At 42.1% G+C, this 19159-nt stretch overlaps 1 protein-coding gene across 12 annotated transcripts in view; it reads left to right on the top strand.

The window, feature by feature from the left end:
- Positions 1-19159, top strand: part of EIF4G3 (eukaryotic translation initiation factor 4 gamma 3) — a 147785-nt gene that overhangs the window by 34038 nt on the left and 94588 nt on the right. For 8 of the 12 annotated variants that reach the window (XM_074925096.1, XM_074925095.1, XM_074925094.1 and 5 more), the window contains exons 2-3: positions 9635-9710; positions 16958-17101. In XM_074925096.1, coding sequence (XP_074781197.1) covers positions 9635-9710; positions 16958-17101 — 220 coding nt within the window. Of the gene's footprint in view, positions 1-4556; positions 4639-9634; positions 9711-16957; positions 17102-19159 lie in introns of those variants that run through there. The other 4 variants (XM_074925090.1, XM_074925099.1, XM_074925098.1 and 1 more) reach the window with 3 other exon arrangements.

Genomic DNA, 19159 nt, shown 5'->3' with positions numbered 1-19159 from the left:
TGAGTGTAGCTGGTTTCTGCAGTATAATGGGACTTTTAATTAACATGGACAAGTACAATCATAAATAACCCTCCTAAAATTAAATGGAATTTTAAGGCTACATCGGCATATTCACCATGATGCCATTGCCTCTCTGGAGAGGTAATACCATGACTTTCCATCTGAAGGGAGCTGATGAAATCTATTGACTTTTCCATCTCCCAGAAGAGTCCATATATTGTAAGAATGAAATATGAATTTAAAAAATATGGAAGCGGCTGGTGTTTTATGGAGAAAAGTGGACTATTAAGCTAAAACAAGTCAGCTAGTGAGAAGATTGCTGTAGCTGAGCAAGAGATGCTTTCCTGGCACCTTGTTCACCTTGCGTTACCTGTTACCTGAGCTGGCACAGACGTGATCCAGGGTGCCTTTGTGGGTTTGTTTTTTAATTGCTAATACTTTGCATGTTGGTCTAAACCTGGATTTAACCTTTTCAGGCTGTGGTTTGAAAACCCACTTCTTGGAGATGCTGCAGTTAAAAATACACATAGGACAAAGTTCCCAGTTACAGAAATATTCGGTCCGTCGCTTCCAGACCCGTCCTCCCACCCACAAACACGACGCTTCAAGGAAAATCCCAGCAGGTTTAGACAGTTTCTCCCACCCCAGACAACCTCTCCAGGTCTACACTGAAAATAGATGATTTGCGTTGATGCTGGGGCTGCAGTTGAGGAAGACAGAGATGAAGTAACAAAACCAGGTTGCCCTTAGAAACGCATTTGTATTGGGCAAAATAATTGATTGGGTTTTTGTCGCATTTGCACTGATCTGGTATATTGGCTGACAGCTCCCCTGATAACTCACTCCTGACGGCTTGCAGGCTGGGTGAAATGCATCAGGGTGAGGCGAGGTCTGGGGATGATTTACGTGCTGGTGAGCTGTCTTCAGTTCTTTTTAATTTAGCAATGCAAAACTAAGCCTGAAAGTAATGAGCTCTAGATAATTAGGTGCTTGTCTGCAGGTGTAACTATTGCAGCTGCCTACAGCTGGTGCTCTTAATATTGCTGATTTTTATTTGAAAGCATTAGGGAATGAATGAGATGCTGGAAATACAGTTAATTTGCAACAAAGAGGTGTGGGGTTATTCTGTTATCTTCTTCTCTAAACCCAGCCTTAACTTTGGCATTCCCATGTGGCTTGACTATGAGACGTATCATGTGTGGACCAAAAACTAAAAGGAAATGATGGTGCTAAGTAGCAAAGTGTTGTAGTACGCAGCAATGATGTGTGGTATGCATCAGAGATTGACGAAAGGCCTGGTCTAATTTATCATCATTAATGATTAGCCAGATGGGAAGTAGTATCTCAAATTCCTGCCTTGGTTGTGAAGGCATTGCTGATGCAAAAAATGCAGGACGGTTTGTTACCTGCATGTCAAGAAGGTGAGCGAGGAGCAAAAACATGCTGCGGAGTGGATGTACATAGGAAGAAAGACTTTGGAAATAGATATTTTGTGGAATGGATATTTTTAAAAAAGCATGTAAGTTGGAGGGTTGGGAGACGTGCTCGGGTATAAATAGAACGTGCACTTTGACTGTGGCTGCTGCAGTGCAGCTTTAGCATCTTTAGTCGGAAAGAAGTGCTGGGTTGTGCGTCAGGTCCTGTGTGCCACCCTGGAGTTCGGCGATGGGGTCAGATGTGTAAATGCAAACACCAGCATCTGCAGATACAGAGCAACATCCAGAGTGCCTCCGAAATGTGTCGGGACTCACTCACGAAGGAAGAGGAGGAGAAATCTGAATAGCTGGAGAATGCTGGGTCCCAACAGAGGTGATGTTGGGGGAAGGAGAGGGAAATCATGCTTTTCAGTAAGCATTTGAAGGTCACATTTTCCTTTCAAGCTGCAGTTTTTAGAGGAGCCTTGGAAAGCTTGTCTTCCGACAGCCATTGAGGTTCATCGGGATTTGTGTGTCCTTTTTCTTTTGAAAGCTCTTGCTGCTGCCCTGTTCCTATTCAGTTCAGTGCAAGCGCTGGTCGGGTGACATTGTGGCAGACAGAAGGGAAAGGAAGTGTTTGGGATTATTTGAAAGCTAGTACTGAGATTAATGTTATGTAATTAGGTGAAAAGCTTAAGATGAATTTCAAGAAAAGTTTTATTATGGGGAGAGTATTTGTTTAGAGTATGGCATAAGCTGGGATAAGTAGTGAAAGCCTCACTGCTTGTAACAGTTGGATCTGGACAAAGCTTGGGAGATGATACTTTAATGAGAGAGTGCTTAAATGACAGAGGTATGGACAAGCCTTATCACCTTCAGTTATCATCAAATAGTTCGAACGGGGAGCAAGGGAAGTCCTGCAGACAGTAATTTCGAACAAGGCAGTTGCAGTTCATAAAGGAGCCAGTGAGACTGTGTGAAACATCAATAGTATTTATGTAGGTGCATCTCTGGTACAAAAGCAAAAGCTAAATACCTTATTTAAGGTATTTGTTACAAGCATAAAACAACCCATAAATGAGAACTTAAAGAGAATTCGCTGTTACTGCTTAATACACAAAATAACATGAAGGATTAAAAAGGTAGTTTGCACAAACACTTCATTGATCCACTTAAAATTTATGTTTGACAAATGCCAATTCGGTGGTGAACATTGACTGCACATGTTGCAGTAAAGGAGTCTTATATTAGGCCATAAAATATTGAAACAAGCGTAATAATGGCTTGTGCCGTAAGATCCTTCTGGGTATAAGTCGTTACAGAAGCTGGTGAATCTTGGAAGTATGGTTTGCATCTATTTACAGGAATAGGGACATGATGATGTACTGCTCTGTTACGTACCTTGGTAATTTTAAACCATAAACCCCATTTTTGCCACTTTACAAACACCTTTTATTGTGTTACATTATTTTTAAAACATTTGACTAGACAGAAATGTGTCCTTAATATCAGAATTAAGTATTGGTGTAAAGCTGATGTGACCTTCTAAGGAATTCTTCACCTGCAGCTCTTGACTTTGACCGTATTTCTGAGTGCTTATGCCAGCAAAAAGTTGTATTTAATTTTCCTTGCTATGATAACAATAAACACCAAACATTGAAACAACAATCCCCCATTTCATTTTGACCTGTAATACAGTCAGGACTCTGAATCATACTTTATTTTGACATCTAATCAAATTGCACAAGACCAGTTGCACCCATCCAAGAAAAGTGAAGTAAACCCACTGTTTTAATACAGAGGGCCAGCTCATTCCTTTGAGGTTCCAGCAAAAGGCATGGCCCCCTTGGCAGGAATCTGCTAGCAAAAAAAACCCAAAACCCCTTGAACAAATGAAAAAAAAAAAAAACCAAATCCCAAACCCACCCTAAAAGAAATAATCTCTGCAAGGATGGGAGATGTTACACGTCTGGGCAGTTCCTGGGGCTGGGATATGCCGCTGGATATAGGCAGTGGAAAGGTCGGAGAGGGCTGAGCAGCAGGTTGGCATTTTATTAGGTTCTTCTTAAGTCTTTAAACATTTTTCCAAAGGCCTTGAATTACATTGGTCTTGATTTCTGTAATTAATTATCTCTGACCTCTTATTAACAAGAGCTGCTTAGCTATGAAGGGTATAAGGTGCCAGATTCCTGTAAGACAGTTGAAAAAGTGGAGACAATAGGGACACAGGGGAAAACCAGCATGTGCCTCTGTAATTAAGGGCTTGATTCTGTGTATACACAGGGGGATTGAATTATGGTCGCACAGGCAACAGTAATCCTGCTTTTTCCTAAGTTTGGGGGAGTTTGTTTTGTAACTTGACCTTTTCTTTTTTTCCCTTGGATGAAGTTTGTTTGGTTGTAGTAAGCATTTCAGCATGCAGAGAGTGGATGGCACTGTTTTGATCTTATATATATATTTTTTTTTCCCATGTGGCATGTCACTTGGTGGAGTTTGGTTGTGTGTGTGTGTGTTTTTTGTTTTGTTTTAAAGGCTGTAGTTTGTTTTACCAGCTTTCCTTCCCCAGGCTTCTGAAATGTGGCCTGTCAAAAGAGGAATTTATTTTGAAGGGAGAATTGATTCACAAGGTACTTGCTAAATAAACAGGTTCGCCGTGATGTGTGTTGCTGTGTTTGAGGGTAGCGAGCGGAAAGCCGAGGGAAACAAGTTGCAAAATTTCTTGCTGAGGAGTTTGTGCTGCTATTTAATTCTCCTTCTGATAGTCAGCATTGAAGCTTTCAAGGTCTTCATGCATTGCAGTGCAGATTTCTAAAACACGAGGTGCTGTAGGTGAGTTTATTTTTTTACCTTATGCTTTCTCTTGTAAGCCTGGTTTGATTTTTGTCCATACAAAATGCTAAGAGGAGCATGATGCTACCTTCAGTCCTTTCTCCACTGTGTACACAGCAGAAAAATTTGGGAAGCAGAGAGATTTCTGCAGCATGGGAAGCGCTTGGTACAAAACCCCACTGAGGTATTGCTAAGACCCCCCATTGCACTACCTCTTTAAGACCACAAGCGTGCTGCGAGAGCTCTGCTTGCGAGGGCGAGAGGCAGGCAGGAGCTAAGAAGTCATCCCCGGGTGGCACGGACACGGCCCTGGGCTTCGTGGCTGGCGGAGGGTGGAGAGGATCCGACGCGTGAGCTGGCTCGCTAACGGAGCTCCCCGGGAGCTCGCTGCCAGGTAGGATGGAGCGCGGCGAACAAAAGGCTTCGCCCTGCGAGCGGAGGACGGCGGAGCTGCAAAGGATGGGGTGATGCTGGGGGAAGTTTCAGCAAGCTGCTGTGACTGGCGCAGCTTTTCCCTTTTAGCCTTTTAAGCAAGCCCTTGCGGTTTCCGAACCTGCTAAATTAGGTGCTGCTGCTCTTAGGATGTTCACCTCCTGCATTTTAATTGCATGTTAAATAGAGAGGAGGCTGCAGCAGAGAAACACGTTCTTGTAACAGCTCTCTGCCGTCAAATTACCTCCCTATTCAGAGGGTTTTTAAAAATTCCTTGCACCAAAAACCTGAAAGAAGTGCTTGAATTAGATGTGGTTTCTTGCCCTTCTGTAATCTTGCTTGATGGTTTTATCTTATATTTTTTCAGTCGTTTAATACACAGTTTCGGTACAAGTGGGGACACGGATTGGAATTATATAACCCTGGGGATAGCTGGTGGGAGACTCGCTCCGTTTCTGTGCTGGGATAAAAATCATTAGTTCTGGAATGTTTTTTGTGTAACGCGTTTGTGTGTGCACCCTTGGGTACCCGCAGATATTTTTATTCATGTGAGAAGGTGCTTACTCGTTACTGTCAGCTGGAAGTGAAGAAAGAGGCCATCAGTGCATGCTCAGGATAAAATGGTTGCTAGTTGCTGAAAATGAGCTTAGGTGAGAATCACTGTTTGAGGGGGAAAATGAATCCATTTTGGAATAAAATGTAATAGTGTCTTTTTCTTTCCCCCTTCAATCTTGGAAGCAGGAACAGAGCACAAAAACCTGTACAAATTCTTGCTGTAAGAGACTGTTTTACTACATGTTTCCAGGTTGTTCGTTGCTATAAAAGCTCACAAAAATCTTAGAGTATTTCAGTTTTGTTTAGAGCAAGCAGAGAAGTGTGATGATCCAAGGGGGGGATTTCTGCAAGCAATTTCTCCTGACTTTTATTTAACTCTGCATTTGTTAGTGCCTCTGAATGCTCCAGCTGACAGGCAGCCCTGGTCTGGATTTTTTTCTTTAATGGCTTCACAGAGAAGTCACATATTCTCCCTCTTCTCAGAGCGTGGCTGTGGCTGTCTAATTAATAGATATCCTCCTCCTTTTAGGGAGACTTCTGGTTTCAAGACAAAATTCTGTTTTGTTTCTAACCGGCATTACTGCCTTTGCCTGCCTTCTCCCACTGGGTCTTTAATAGCTCCTGAAATTCCCCAGCTTGTAATCACTGCTGCAGCCAGATGGGGACTAGGTGGAACTCCCATTGCATCTGTGCCTGCTTTTATTAATCTGCCAGAAGTATCTCACTTACGTGGATTTTTAAATATATATTTCATGAGTTAATGAGCCCTAAACAGCCATGAAGAGAATCCAGAGTCAGTGCTACCTGCTGACTGCTGTCCTTCTCCTGGTTTTTGGCACGATGCTGATGGAGGAGGGAGAGCTGTGAAGAGTTGTTCAGCCTGACACAAGCGTGAAAAGCGGAGACTGTAGTTCCACTTTACTAACCTGCCGTTTGCAGATGTGATTTAAGAGGTTCCCTTTGCTCCTGCTCTCTGCTTCATCACCCGCCTTGTCTTTTCTCCCTGCAGTAACGGAAGGATCTCTGAAAACGGCGTGAGGTTTGAGTTTAGCTTTGCTTTTCCACCACCGCTCCCCCCCCCCCCGCTCTCCCTTCCCACCCTCCTGGATCATTTCAGAGCATGGCTGCACAAATAGTTGAATCGATGCAGCTGAAGAGAGTGACGTGGGTGGCAAGGATGTAGGGGGAGGAGGAGGAGGGAGGGCACAGGATCCTCCTGAATTGGATCTAAGCATGCCAGAATAGTAACATGAAAGAGCTGCCTGAATTATTCAGCATATCCTCATTTCCTTGCACTGTGGTTAATTAAGTGCTTCGTTAGAGCCAGGATGAGTTATACTTTAAGGCTTAAACTTTATGTGATGGGGGCAGTGGGAGGGCAGCGTTTGTGTGGTTTGAGTCGCATCGCAGGTTGTGCGGCGCTCTGGTACCAAAATAATCTGTGTAGTGAAAGAGGAGGAGTGCCCTGGAGGATGGTTTGCTATGGACAGGGATGAGGTGGTGCTGCTGGATGAGGTGTCACTTCCCACCTGCCTGCTGTGACCCATTCACATCCCATGGTGGAGCCTCCCATGTTTTCACTCTTAACCCGCTTCTAGAAGATCTTCACTAACGAAGAGTCTGCTGATGAACTTCTGCAGTCACCCTGGCTCACTTCTCCTGAAATAACAGCAACTCTTACTCCAGGATGGACTTGTTTGGCAGATGTAAGGGAAAAGAGGGGAGTCACTTCCACCATGTGGGCAGAAACGAGCTCTAGGAGGCTGGCAGGGAAGCAGTAACCTTTCCACAGGCCCAGCTCTTTGCGGAGAGTCAGTCTGTAGATGCCAACAGTTAGATGTGGAAATAATTGCTCTCTCCAACCGTTACATCTCATTAAGACTTACTGGAATTTATGGCATTTTTGTCCCTATCAGTCTCATGTCCAGGTTAAATCATTTGGCAAAAAAAGACCCAAAAGGTTTCTTTCTAATCTGATGGGAATCATTGCTTTCCAGAAGTGAGCTGATCTTCAACAGCTGCCCCAAACTCTGAAAATCCATCTAAACTTCTCATTCCTTTAGGCAGCTCTTCCTGGGTGCAAAAAGAGAGGTTACTCTGCTTAAAGAAGATTATTTCCTCCTGGCTTATATAAGTTCTAAAATAAGAAAATAAATCCCAACCTTCTCGAGGATGAAACAGTTTTTCCAAACTCAGGAACAATCCCGTCTTGAAGCAGTGATTGCTTCAATTAATTGTCAGAACTGCCTCGAGATTGAAAATCTCAGCTGTGACAAAAGGCTGGCAGCTTAAAACTGTGCCTCCGCCCCATCCTCCTTTATCAAGAAGATAGTTATGGGGTGAGGGTAGGGTGCTATGATGGTGGCATGCAGAAAATTTATGAGTTTTTGTTCTGTCTCGCAATGTGTTTCTAATCCTCCTCTCCCAAATTTCAGCTTTCTGTCGGTGTTTTTCAAAAGTCAGGAATGAATGTAAGATCCTCGGGATAAAGTCTAGGAGTGGTGCCTTGGCTCTGTTCAACTCTGTGGCAGATCTTCCTGTTGCTTTGCTGAAGTCAGGATTTTACATTTGATTTTGTTGTTAAAAACCTCTTTATTTTATCAAACCATACCACTTGTGTGCAAGCTGGCAAGTCTGCAAATTGAAGACAAGCCTTAGCCCCTGAAAATAAATTCTTGCACTCTTCTTTTTTTTTTTAAAAAAAAAAAAAAAAAATGTAGGCTGAGTGAGCACCATCTTGGGAACCAGTGGTGCCAGATCCTCATCTCTGTTCTCTCAATCCAGAGCTGGTTGTAGGCGTCCTGTTTTACACCTGCCAGGCTTTAACAGGCAGAGGTGTTGTGAAGGTCAGTGACGGTCTTTTCTGTGCCTAATCCTATAATGCAAGGTTTTTATCGTGTCTGGCATTCAGACATTGAATATATAACAAAATTGGAAGTTTTTAGAACAGTTTCTCAGCCTGCTTGGTGAGGGCGGACCGATGTGCTCGCTACAAAATAGTGCAATATTGTAAAATTGTTTCTGCTCTGCCTTAGCGCTGGCCCAGGAGAAGGAGATCTGGCTGGGGCTTGCTGCAGACAGTTGGCTGATGCAGAGCAGGTCGTGTCCGAACAGTCATTACTTCAACGTTAAAATTTTGTCCATTTTAAGGAAGGGGAACAGTTGGGATCATGGAGCTTGGATGGCCATTGAGTCTTCATAGTGCTGGCAGCATCTCTCCTGTCGCTCTGATGTTGGTCCCTGCAAAGGTTTGGGCAGCAGTGTTTCTTTGGAGATCGGAAGGCAGGACTCTTGAAAGACTCAGACTAATCTTCTAGGTTCAGAATTTAACTTGAGTGGGTTTTTTCCTCACTTGAACAAAACCCAAGAAGTGTTTTCATGATTTTTATTCTTTTTTTAAGTATCCGCCATCATGTTATAATAACACATGAGGTCTGTGTTGCTGGCTTGTGTGCAGGAGACTTAATCAATCAGGCTGTTCTCATTTTCCAAGAGGCTTCAATGCATAGAATTTAAACAGTGAAAAGGTGAAATCTGAATATGGCATTCAGTGGAAAATTTTTCAGCAAGTTAAGCATGGCTTTTTTTATGACCGTGAGCATCAGGTATTGAGTAGGCATATGCTGAACCTAAGGCCACAAGGTGTTAGCTAAGTCAGGAAGCTTTTTTCTTTTAAATACCTGTATCCCCTTGTTTTATTCCACAAGCAAAGTGGATTCTAGCTTATTTGTTTGTTGCATAAAGTCTCTTTCCCTTCCCCGCCCCCCCCCCCCCCCCGGATTCCCACCATACCTTTTCAATTTAAAATGATTGCAGTTTGCTTTTAAATAACCCCGCAGCAGATCATAAAAACTTAAAATCTATCTGACAGCCCCTTTTAGAAGTGATTTTGGTGGGTGGATGAGGAAAGGAGTTACTGGTTGAAGAGAGGCAAACAAGGAAACAATTATAACATGATTCCTGCGTGGTTAGCAAAACAGGCACTGCCTTTGTCAGAAAATGCCCTGCTGATCAGCAGGGTTTGTCTCGCTGAATGCAAAGGGCTTGTGGGTTTTGGGTTTTTTCCCTTACTCTTTAAAAAAAAAAAAAAAAAAAAAAAAAGTGTGGGATTCTCCTGACGGGACGAAGGTTTTTTAGGTTGTTCTGCAATTTGTTTGCTTTCGGTTTCTCTTGCTATATTTGTTGGTGGCATCTGCCTTTTGAAGCCACACTTTGCTCCTCTTTTGGCAAACCTTGAAGGATCGTCGCTGCCTGGTTTTGTGCGAGTGCCTCAGAGATGTTTGTGTGTCTGCCTGAGCGTGGAAGGTGACCGGCTGCCTTGATGGATGACATGTTGGCTGTGTCTGTTACCCAAACCACGACCCTTCCTTCGACGTTGCTTTCCTTAACTTGCTGTATTGCAGAATCCCCCGAGGTCCTGTTCAGCAGCCCCTCGAGGATCGGATCTTCACTCCGACCGTCTCCGCTGTGTACAGCACTGTGAGTATCTGGCTGGTGCGGTCGCGTTGCTTTTCACAGGAGCCTGCTTTCCAAGCATAAGGAAATAGTATCTTTTTTTAAAAAAACAATAAATTAAAAAAGCATACACTTTAAAAAAATGCAACTTTTTTTCCCCTCCTAAAATAAGCGGTGCTGGATGAGCACCATATTTTGTATGTCAGTAGGAAAACGAGAAATCTTAGGGACTTAGGGGTCCTTTCCTTTTTTTGTTAAGTGTCTATAGTTTTCTTTAGCAGAGAGTGGGTTTTCTTAAGAAAAGAGTTTCACCTGAGTAAAAATGTTACTGGCCATATTTTCAGTCTGTGACTCCATCTCTTTCCTGCCTCTTGCATCTTGAAGACCGGTTTGTTGGAGCGTATTAGTGGCTGCACTTTTCTAATAGCTCCTTATTGGAAAAACAATCAAGGAAGATTTGTTTTACACGTGAAACATTCCATTACTCAGAGGAAGACGTGTTTTGATTGTAGATTGAATATTTGGGATAGGTGCTTTTGGCTGACTGTCCTGCATGTTTGTTTATAAAGCTTGATTATCCAGGAAGTTTAGGTGAGAGGTATAGTGACTTCTGTTTGTGAACATACGATACTATTTTACTTTATTATTTTTTTCAGAGGGTAATAGCTGGAAGCCCAGTGTTATTTATAAGCTTTGCTAAATCAGCACAGCCCTGGGAAAGTAATATTTCACTTTTCTGGTGGGATAGTGCAAATATTTTTAATGCCAAAAAAATGCTTTTAAGATGCTCTTTTAATTATTTGCAAAACAGGAAGAAAAGCTATAGATGGGAGAAATTCACTATATTTTATACAGTAACAGAAGCTGCTTATAGAAAAACATAAGCTGCTGTACAAGGTTTTCTCCTTCCCCATGTTTGCATGAATAACTGGTGAAGGGGTTATCAGCTCCATCTCCTCCATGTGCGGATCCAGGTCTGGAACATCTTTGGCCCCTTCCCTTTTTGGGCTGTAGAGAACAGTTTTGTGATCACCTCTTCTACCAGAGAGACTGCTGTCAAGGTGCAAAGCCAAGCTTTGTGCAGAATTAACTGCAAAGATGCTGTCCAGGGCCTGTCAGTCCAAGAAAGGCAGAGACTTGGGTAGTAGTTATAGGAGCAGAAAGACTCAGGCTTGACCATCCAGTGGATTTCCATCCAGGTGAGATGGAAGGGTTGGGGTACAACTCTGACGAGGGTTTAAGATTTCAAAGTTTGTGGCTTTGACAGAAGTGGATCAACAGACTTGTGCTGTGGACGGATTTTTGATTTTTTTTTTTTTTTTTGCTCGCTGTGTCCTCAATATCATATACACACATACGTACGTATATACATATGTATGTATGCAGAAAAGCAAAACCAAAGGAACATAAGTGTACAAACAGTTGAAATAAATAATTCAGTTTATATTATCCTTTATATACCCCATACAACACTTAAAAACCACTTTAAAAATAACTGAATTCCTTTTGGGGCAAAAAGAAGGTTATTTTTTCAATTCTTTCCTCCAAAGACATAATTCAGATGCCTGTGGGAAAATATGACTGTAAAAATTTAAATTAATGTAAAATATAAAAGTAACTGTGAAGAATGACCTAAAATAGCTTTTTCAGTGTGGAAAAATATAACTCTTTGATATATTACAGGAATAGAAGCCAGGGCTGGGAGTATCTTGGTTTAGGTTTTAGGAAAACACAAGTTTGAAAGAAAATTTCATGTTTTAGGGAAAGGAAAGAAATTTCTCAGCTAAGTTCCTTTTGAGCTTCTATTTGAAGCTCTTGGCAGATTGCAAAGTTAGAGTAAGTCCTAGAAAAAATGAATTAGGATGGAAGAGGCACATGATCAAGGTCCTTGACAGATTCATTCATCATAAGGTCTCTGTGGTTTATTACACAAGTAGCAGCATCGTGTATTTAAGGTCTGGGTTTGCAACAAATAGGGCATTTTTTTTAGTTTATGATTTTTATATATAGTTTGTCTGGATTTTGAAGAAGTCGTGTAGTACAGCAGTGTGGAAGAGAGCAGCATCTTCAGCACTCAGGGACTGCTTTTTCACTTCCACATTTTATTTGCTCAGTCATCGTATGTGGGTTTCCACACGGATTACACATTGCAGTTTTCAAATACGTGTATTTTGGCAGAGGACAGCTGGTTTAGGAAGAGGTCTGTGGTCTGATACCATTGCCCAGTGACTCCGAGCTGCTTCGGTGTTTTCCCTGGAGGTTATAGTATGTCATATGTGGGGTGGGAGGACAAATCATTTGAAGTATGGGCAACCCACAGATGAAACCACTGTTTTTAGTTAAAGATGAATAATTTGGTTATCTGTTCCATAGCTTCCCACATGTATTATCAGGACTCAGTTGCACATTCCTGGACTCTTTTTTCTTTTTCCAGAACTATGTGTGGCTTGCCAGAAATGGGAATGGAAAATCATGTGGCTTTCACTATGAGCCCCAATAATCTCCCTTGAAATAAAAACAGAGGAACAGATTTTCCTGTAGGGCAGAGATAGGAGGTGAGGAAGAGGCGAAGTGCGATTTTTCAGATGAAATGAGAACTTGGAGATGCACAATATTGCCAACAAAACTTTGGTAGAACCTCTTTCTCAATGAAATCATACTGATATTAAAAGCAAAACCACGTAACTTTGTCATTTATCACCTCCCTTTATTTTACATAGTATACTGTAGAAAATACTGATATTTGGGGGGGTTGCTTTTTTATTCTTTTAATAAGTAAATCCAGCAGTAGAATTATTTTAAAGCAAATCACAGTTGGAAAGAACTGTTTCAGTGAACTAATCTTGTCATCATTTCCCTTTATCAATAAAGGAGAATGCCATACCATAAGAGCTACTTTTGGACATAAAGATTTGGGTTTCATCCTGTAAGCAGCTCCTTGCTGCTTCTTGGTGTTTCCAAATTGTTTGTACTGCAAAAAATTAATTCAGATTACTTTTACATCTGTTATAAGATCCCAAACCTGTGTAATCTGGAAAGGGGAATGGAGGAAAAATGAAATTTTGTTTCTGTTGTAAAGTATTTCAAAGAAGTATATTCAAAGAAGCTTTCTGGCTTGGAGTTTGAGGGAAAGACATTGACTTCTAACAGAAAGGGACCAGAGGTGACCTTAAATATTACAGGCCACCATGTGTGCCTACACCTGGAGTAATGGGGGCTGATTTCTGTTGAAAACAAAATGAATATGGACAAATGATGAGAAGCAGATGTGCTCTTCACATTCAGCATGAGGCATGAGTTGGGAATGAGATAAGAAGAATAACTGTGTTAACATACATCTAGTTCTCACACAAATAACCTTTTTTTGGCAGATTACGGTGGAGGTTCATAACTGCCTCGGTAACACGCTGTGATCTCAAGCGCTGAAGCTTGGACCTGAAATACTTTGGGATAAATTTTTATAGGCTAAGGAACAACACTGACTCTTGGATGAACTGATTAGAAAATGAGTGTTAATTTGATAAACCTATTTGGAGAGAAGTGCATGAAAATTGGTTGGGTGTAGCCTTGAGCAGAGTTTCTGTAGCGTGGGGGGATCCAACGCTGGTTTAAATTTTCTGTGTTAATTGCACAATTAATCACTGTGTCTCTTTGGAGCAGATACCACCTCATGTCAAGTAGCCTGACTCAGTGCCAGCTGATGGTAAAGAAAGTAATGGGGAAGTGAGGTGTTGAAGAACCCTACTTGCCCCAAAGTTTCAGTGACTGAGGCTTGACTCCATCATTCACTACTTTTGTGCTCATTTGGTGGCTTTTCTTCAATGGGGTGCCTGGTGGTGGCTTCCTGATAATTTCACACCCAGCAGAGGTACTGTGATTTGCCTTTGTGTCCTTTAAAGGGATCTTCCTACAATGAAGAGAATCCCGTAGAAAAGAGATTAGGAAGGATTAGCTGCTCCATCCACCCTCTGCTTAGAGGGAGGATCTGGGTCAGGAGGCCGACTTGTTTCCCTGCCCAGCTGGGGTGGAGGCTGCGAAGTGTGCAAGAGGGATGCTCAGTTCCTGGGATGCTGGCAGTGCTGCTTTGAAGCTGTCTGCACCAGCCCAAGCAAATAAATTGAATGCTGGAAGGAAAGAGGTTCTAAGTCTGAACCCTTTTTCTGGGGGGCTTTGTTTAGCAAAAGAGCAGCTCTTAATAATAAATTATTAATGATAAACTATCTCTGTATCATGGCCAGGCATTCCCCGTAATTGAGGGATGTCTGTGGCATGCCCCATTTGTTCTGATCTAACCTGGATGTTTCATGGATATAACCATATTGGAAACTAGGCACTTGGAAGCAGGGGAAGAATAATCCAAAACTTTTGAAAGATGCTAAAACCAAAAGATTTAAGCTCAAAACAAAAAGAGAGAATTCCAGCCCAAGTTTTTATTTCATCTTTCATTCATTATTTCCTTTAAAACACAGGCCTAAGGCTTCTGGAAAACTAAAGTTAGACTCTTGCTACTCAGTTAAGGAAAAAAGAAAGTGGTACCCTAGCAAATTAATACGTAATTTTGTGTATCCATTTTTAGGGGAATAATTTAATCTCTAGATTGAAGAAGGATATTTGCTTCCGTAGTAATCACAGACCAAGTTTGTTCTACAGAATCCTGTTTAATAAGAAGAAAAACCAAACCTCAGGCACTGTGAGGGCAAACATCCCGTAACACAAGTGATGAGCTAGTAGAGTCTTTATCTGGCTCACTGTTTTTAAAGTTAGTGAATAAATTCAGCAAATTTGTCTTCCTCTATCACCTGTTAACATTCAAATCTGTACCACACATTTCAGTTTATTTCTGAGTAATTTGTTGTAGGACCCAAGGTGAATGTGTAGAAATACCTGAGTTGCTGTGACTGGTGTGGAAGACACTCCATGCTTTTGCTGGTGCTGGAAGGGCAGCTCGTCTCTTTTGAGTCCACTAGGCTGGACTCGGCTAGGAAGTCCTATCAGATCAGTGATTAGACTCCCATCAGATACTTTCTCGGTGTGTTATTGCCAAAGTGTCAAGATGGTATGATTTTGTGGTCGTTCTGTTGCCTTAATTAGGCTTTCAAGCAAATGTGTCTATAACATATCTGCGACTCGTGTACTGCATTGCACAAGGGAATCTTATAGACTGTCATTCTCAGAGCTGTGCAGCTTTCCCTTCGGTTTGGCTTCCAGATTTCATACCCAGTTCAGAACAGCGTTCCTTGCAGTCTTTAATTAACCTCCAACCTAGGTTATTTGCATGTTTTAATTTCTGAAGAGGACAGTTGAACACTCACACTAACCTGGGATATTATTAGTGTCCCTGTCTCCCTTGTCAAATGTCTGTGTTGACTTGGGTGCTGCTGGAGATCAGAGGGTTTTGGATGGCTCTGGCCTTGGTTGGAATAGTGTGTGCACTTGTAAGTGTAGGGAGATAAAAGCTGGCAGTGTTTGAAGTACCACAGCTATTGCAAAATAACCTCTTTTTCTCCACAAGAAGCGATGTTCAAGGAGACATCTTGGTGATGAGTACACACTCAACCCACCAATGGGGCTGTTTATGTGAATGATTTTCTTGTCTTTTATGTTGCCTTTGCTTCTTTCTCCCCTCTTTAACTGCGTTTTTTTGATATCCATCATGATATGTAGTCACTTCTGAGCACAGTCTGCTGCACGATTGACATGACAAGTCTTTCAAGGTTGTCTTAGGATTCGTGTAAGAGACACTGATTTTCTTGGGGAGGGGATGTGGAAAGTTTGATGATGCTCTCTGTAATGCTGGTTTCTGCTGAGCTGGCAGAGGCTGCATGCACACACCTGCCGATCTAGATCAGCCAAAAAAAAGAGATGATTTCTCCCTGGGGAAGGATCCTGATGGGGACAGAGGATGAGGTTCTGTGATTTGACCCACACTTTCCTCTGATGAACACAAGGGTGATGTAAATCTTCCCACAGTGAATGATTCTGGGTCATTTCCAAGCCTCGAGAAGTTGCACGTTATGATTCTCATTGCTGGTGCAGCTGTTTGACTGGCTCAGGTAGTGTAACGGCAGGCATTGATACTTGGAATGCGATAAAATGACTTGGAAAAAGCATTTAGTCATGAACTCTGTGACTTTTGCTGTCGTACTTTGCTCTCTTGGAACTTGGTGCTAATACTCTGTTAAAGATCAAGAGCCAGGATTTTTCTTCTGCCTTCTTTAGCAATGCTGGGGAAATATATACACACACATCTACCTCCACAGTGTCCCCTTCTGAGCATTGCCTGGGTTGTGCTCTTAGCCTATAGCTAAGTGGTGCTTTTCAGCAAACAAAATCATAGAATCCTGGAACCATAGACTGGTTTAGGTTGGAAGGGATCTTAAAGCTCATCCAGTTCCAACACGGCAGGGCCACCTTCCACTACACGGGGTTGCTCAAAGCTTCATCCAGCCTGGTCTTGAATCCTTTCAGGGAGGGGGTCTGAGAGAAGGTCAGTGAGAAGTGAGTGCTGGAATTCTAGACTATGAGCTTTAACCAAATCTGCAAATATTTAGTTGTGTTGAATTGCTTGGGGGTTTCACCCCATGGTTCTGTGATTCTTTTTTTCCTTTGATTCTCTTTTTTTTTTTTTTTTTTTACTCTGGTGACGATATAAAGTATATTTAAAACACCTCCATCATGGAGATAATACAGTGGAGCAAGTATATGTGCTGTGAATCTATTTAACAACAATTTGCTTAATGTGTTTTGATTAGTATTTTTTTCATAGAAGCTGAGAAAGGAGATAAGTATATGCAAGAATTGCTTTGGTATTTCATTCTTTGCTCGGGGCAGGCCCTTCAGATAACAGGGTCTCTGTGCAGTCCTTTTATTCCTTTTTGGAGGGGAGTATGCAAATTTTCCCCTTTGTTTTTTGGGTCACTGGTAATGTGTATCCCTTCGCAAAATCACAGTATTGCTTGATATGGCTTATAATGGAAAGATCAGAAGATCCCAGGCCTGAAGTCAAAGGGATATTGCAAAGCAAGACCCCAGCAATAAAGCTTATCCAGTTCCTACACATTTCTGCTGGTTACTCCAGCTGTTGCTCTTATGTTTTGATCCTTCCCTTTTTCCTGAATCATATAAGTAGTTAACTAACTTGTACAGCATTTCACTTAGCTAAATATATATTATTTTCTACATCTATATAAAGATGCTGCTAGCCGCTTGCTTAAAAATTTGATTACAGTATCTATACAGATTGGATTACTAATACTATGTTTTACTAACAGTTTATCTCCACACAGGTAACACAAGTAGCAAGACAACCGGGTCCTCCTGCCCCATCCCCTTACACTGCACATGAAATAAATAAGGGACACCCAAATCTTGCTGCAACGCCACCGGGACATGCATCGTCCCCTGGGCTTTCACAGGTAAGACCTGGCATTGGAGCAGAGTGTTCCCAGCCTCCCTCTTTTCCTCTTGTCCGATTCTGAGGTTTGCTGCTCAAAAATTGATGTAGCCGTCTTGTCTGTGACCAATGGAGAAATCTTGGATTAGTGAATAATGTCTTTATGCGGCTCGAACCTTGCAGTGACTTATAGGTAAGGTAGCACTCGAGTTTATTAGGCATCAGTTTATTGTTGATTCTGTAACAGAAACTAAAAGCAACTTGAAAAGTTATAGGAAATACTCATTGATGAGGAATGTGCTTCACTGTTGGGTTAGGCTGCTTTGGGGCACGGCCTGACTTCCATTTTAAAAGTGCCGAATGTCCTCTGTTAGGGATTTTTCATTCCAAATGTTTTGTATAGGACACTGCAATTCTGTAATTCTCCTAAGAAGTGGGACAGTAAAATGAGTTACAAAAATGAATGCTAATAAAAGAAATGAGACAAAGGACTGATTACAAAAAAAGTACAGAGGAAGAGATTAATGGGAGTTATAATACGAATGGAGAAATAGCGTTTAGTAAGATATGTGGAATAAATTGGTCTTTTTGTAGTCTTTATTAGATTAATATTCTACAGGGCTGACGTGAGAGTGGAGAGGTTTATCTTAAAAAAAGACGGGGCAAAAGGGACAGGTAATGGGGTACAGAAAGAGGAGAGATAAAAGATACAGGATTGGGGAAAGTGGGATATGTAAAAGCATTGAGGTTTGAGATAGAGGAAAGCCGTAAGTTTCGTTTGTTCTTGTTTAATTTATGCTTGTTCAAATAAGTGGAATAAAGTAGGAAGACGTGAGTAGGTTGGCTATTAAGAAGTGGGGTTTTGTTCTGAACAAGATGTTAAGTGGGGAGGCAGGATGACAAGCTGAGGATGGGCTTGGGAACGTCTGCGTGCCACAGTGTGGTGGTGGTGAGAGCCTCGAGCGTACTGCAGTGCTGGGAAAAGGCAAGCTTTCTAGTCCTGCTGCCAGCCTGGTTAATTTGGATGAAATATTAAACTGCAACTGACCTTTTAGGCTAGGAGATGTGTGAAAACAAATAAGGTCATGTAAGGAACACTTCACCTTAATATTATGTGTTCTAGATAAAGCTTGGTGGGAAAACTGGAAACTTGTGGTCATGCTTGAAAATGTGCAAATGCTCCTGCTTTACGGAGTGGGAAATTAGAGGCTGAAGTATCATATTTATATTCATAAGTAGCTTGCAAGCATTAGTCAGCAGCATCGGGGCTGTTTCTTGCGCTCTTGCTGCATGGCTGTTGGAAATAAAGTCTGGTTTGAAGGCTGAGCCTCACATAAGAGGGAGAACGTAGCAGGGTTGCAGAGCAAACCCTAAAATGTTGTCTGGCTTGTGTCATGGATCAAGAAATTAATTCCTGGTAAACCTAGTCACCAGAGGGAAGCTAATCATGTGACAGATAAGAGGGGAAGAAAGAGAACATTCTAGGCAGCCTCCTCAGAAAAAATATTCTACTCAAGGTTGGTTTTTTTTTTTTTCCTCCTTAATATTTTCCTGTTGAGTCAGAGCATACGTAGAGCGCGGTCTCTGCCAAATCACCACTCCAGCCGGCCGGGAAAGCGCTCGTTTCCTGTTCTGCTGGCTCTTATCGTCTTGGAAATGAGTGTCAGATTGTGTCACTCCGATGTCGCTAGTAGGAGCGGTTTGACCTTGTGTCCTCCATGTCAGCTGGGGATCCTCGAGGGCTCTAGGAGGATATTTATCCTCTGACTGTATGGGGCTGGCCCTTGCATGCTTGGTGAGAGGAAGAAAAAGCGAGATCCGACGTTATAAGGCAGGCAAAGCATCGGTCATTGTGCACGTTTGGGACTAGAGAGGAGTGAGGTCTGGGGAGCTTTCTCTAAGTGATTCCTACAACGCTGGGATTCGGTAGCAAAGTAGCAAAAATAGTGGTTTCTGTTCATTCACAGCATCTGCTTGCTGCTTGGGTATTTTCACTGTTGTGTTGTCCCATCAGTTGACCCTCTCATCTGCAGCTGGAGGTGATGATGAAGAATCAAAATGGAAGTGCCTACACTTGGGA

The sequence above is a fragment of the Athene noctua genome, chromosome 22, assembly GCF_965140245.1.
Source record: "Athene noctua chromosome 22, bAthNoc1.hap1.1, whole genome shotgun sequence".
Classification (NCBI taxonomy): domain Eukaryota; kingdom Metazoa; phylum Chordata; class Aves; order Strigiformes; family Strigidae; genus Athene; species Athene noctua.
This window is presented reverse-complemented; position numbering and strand designations above follow the sequence as displayed.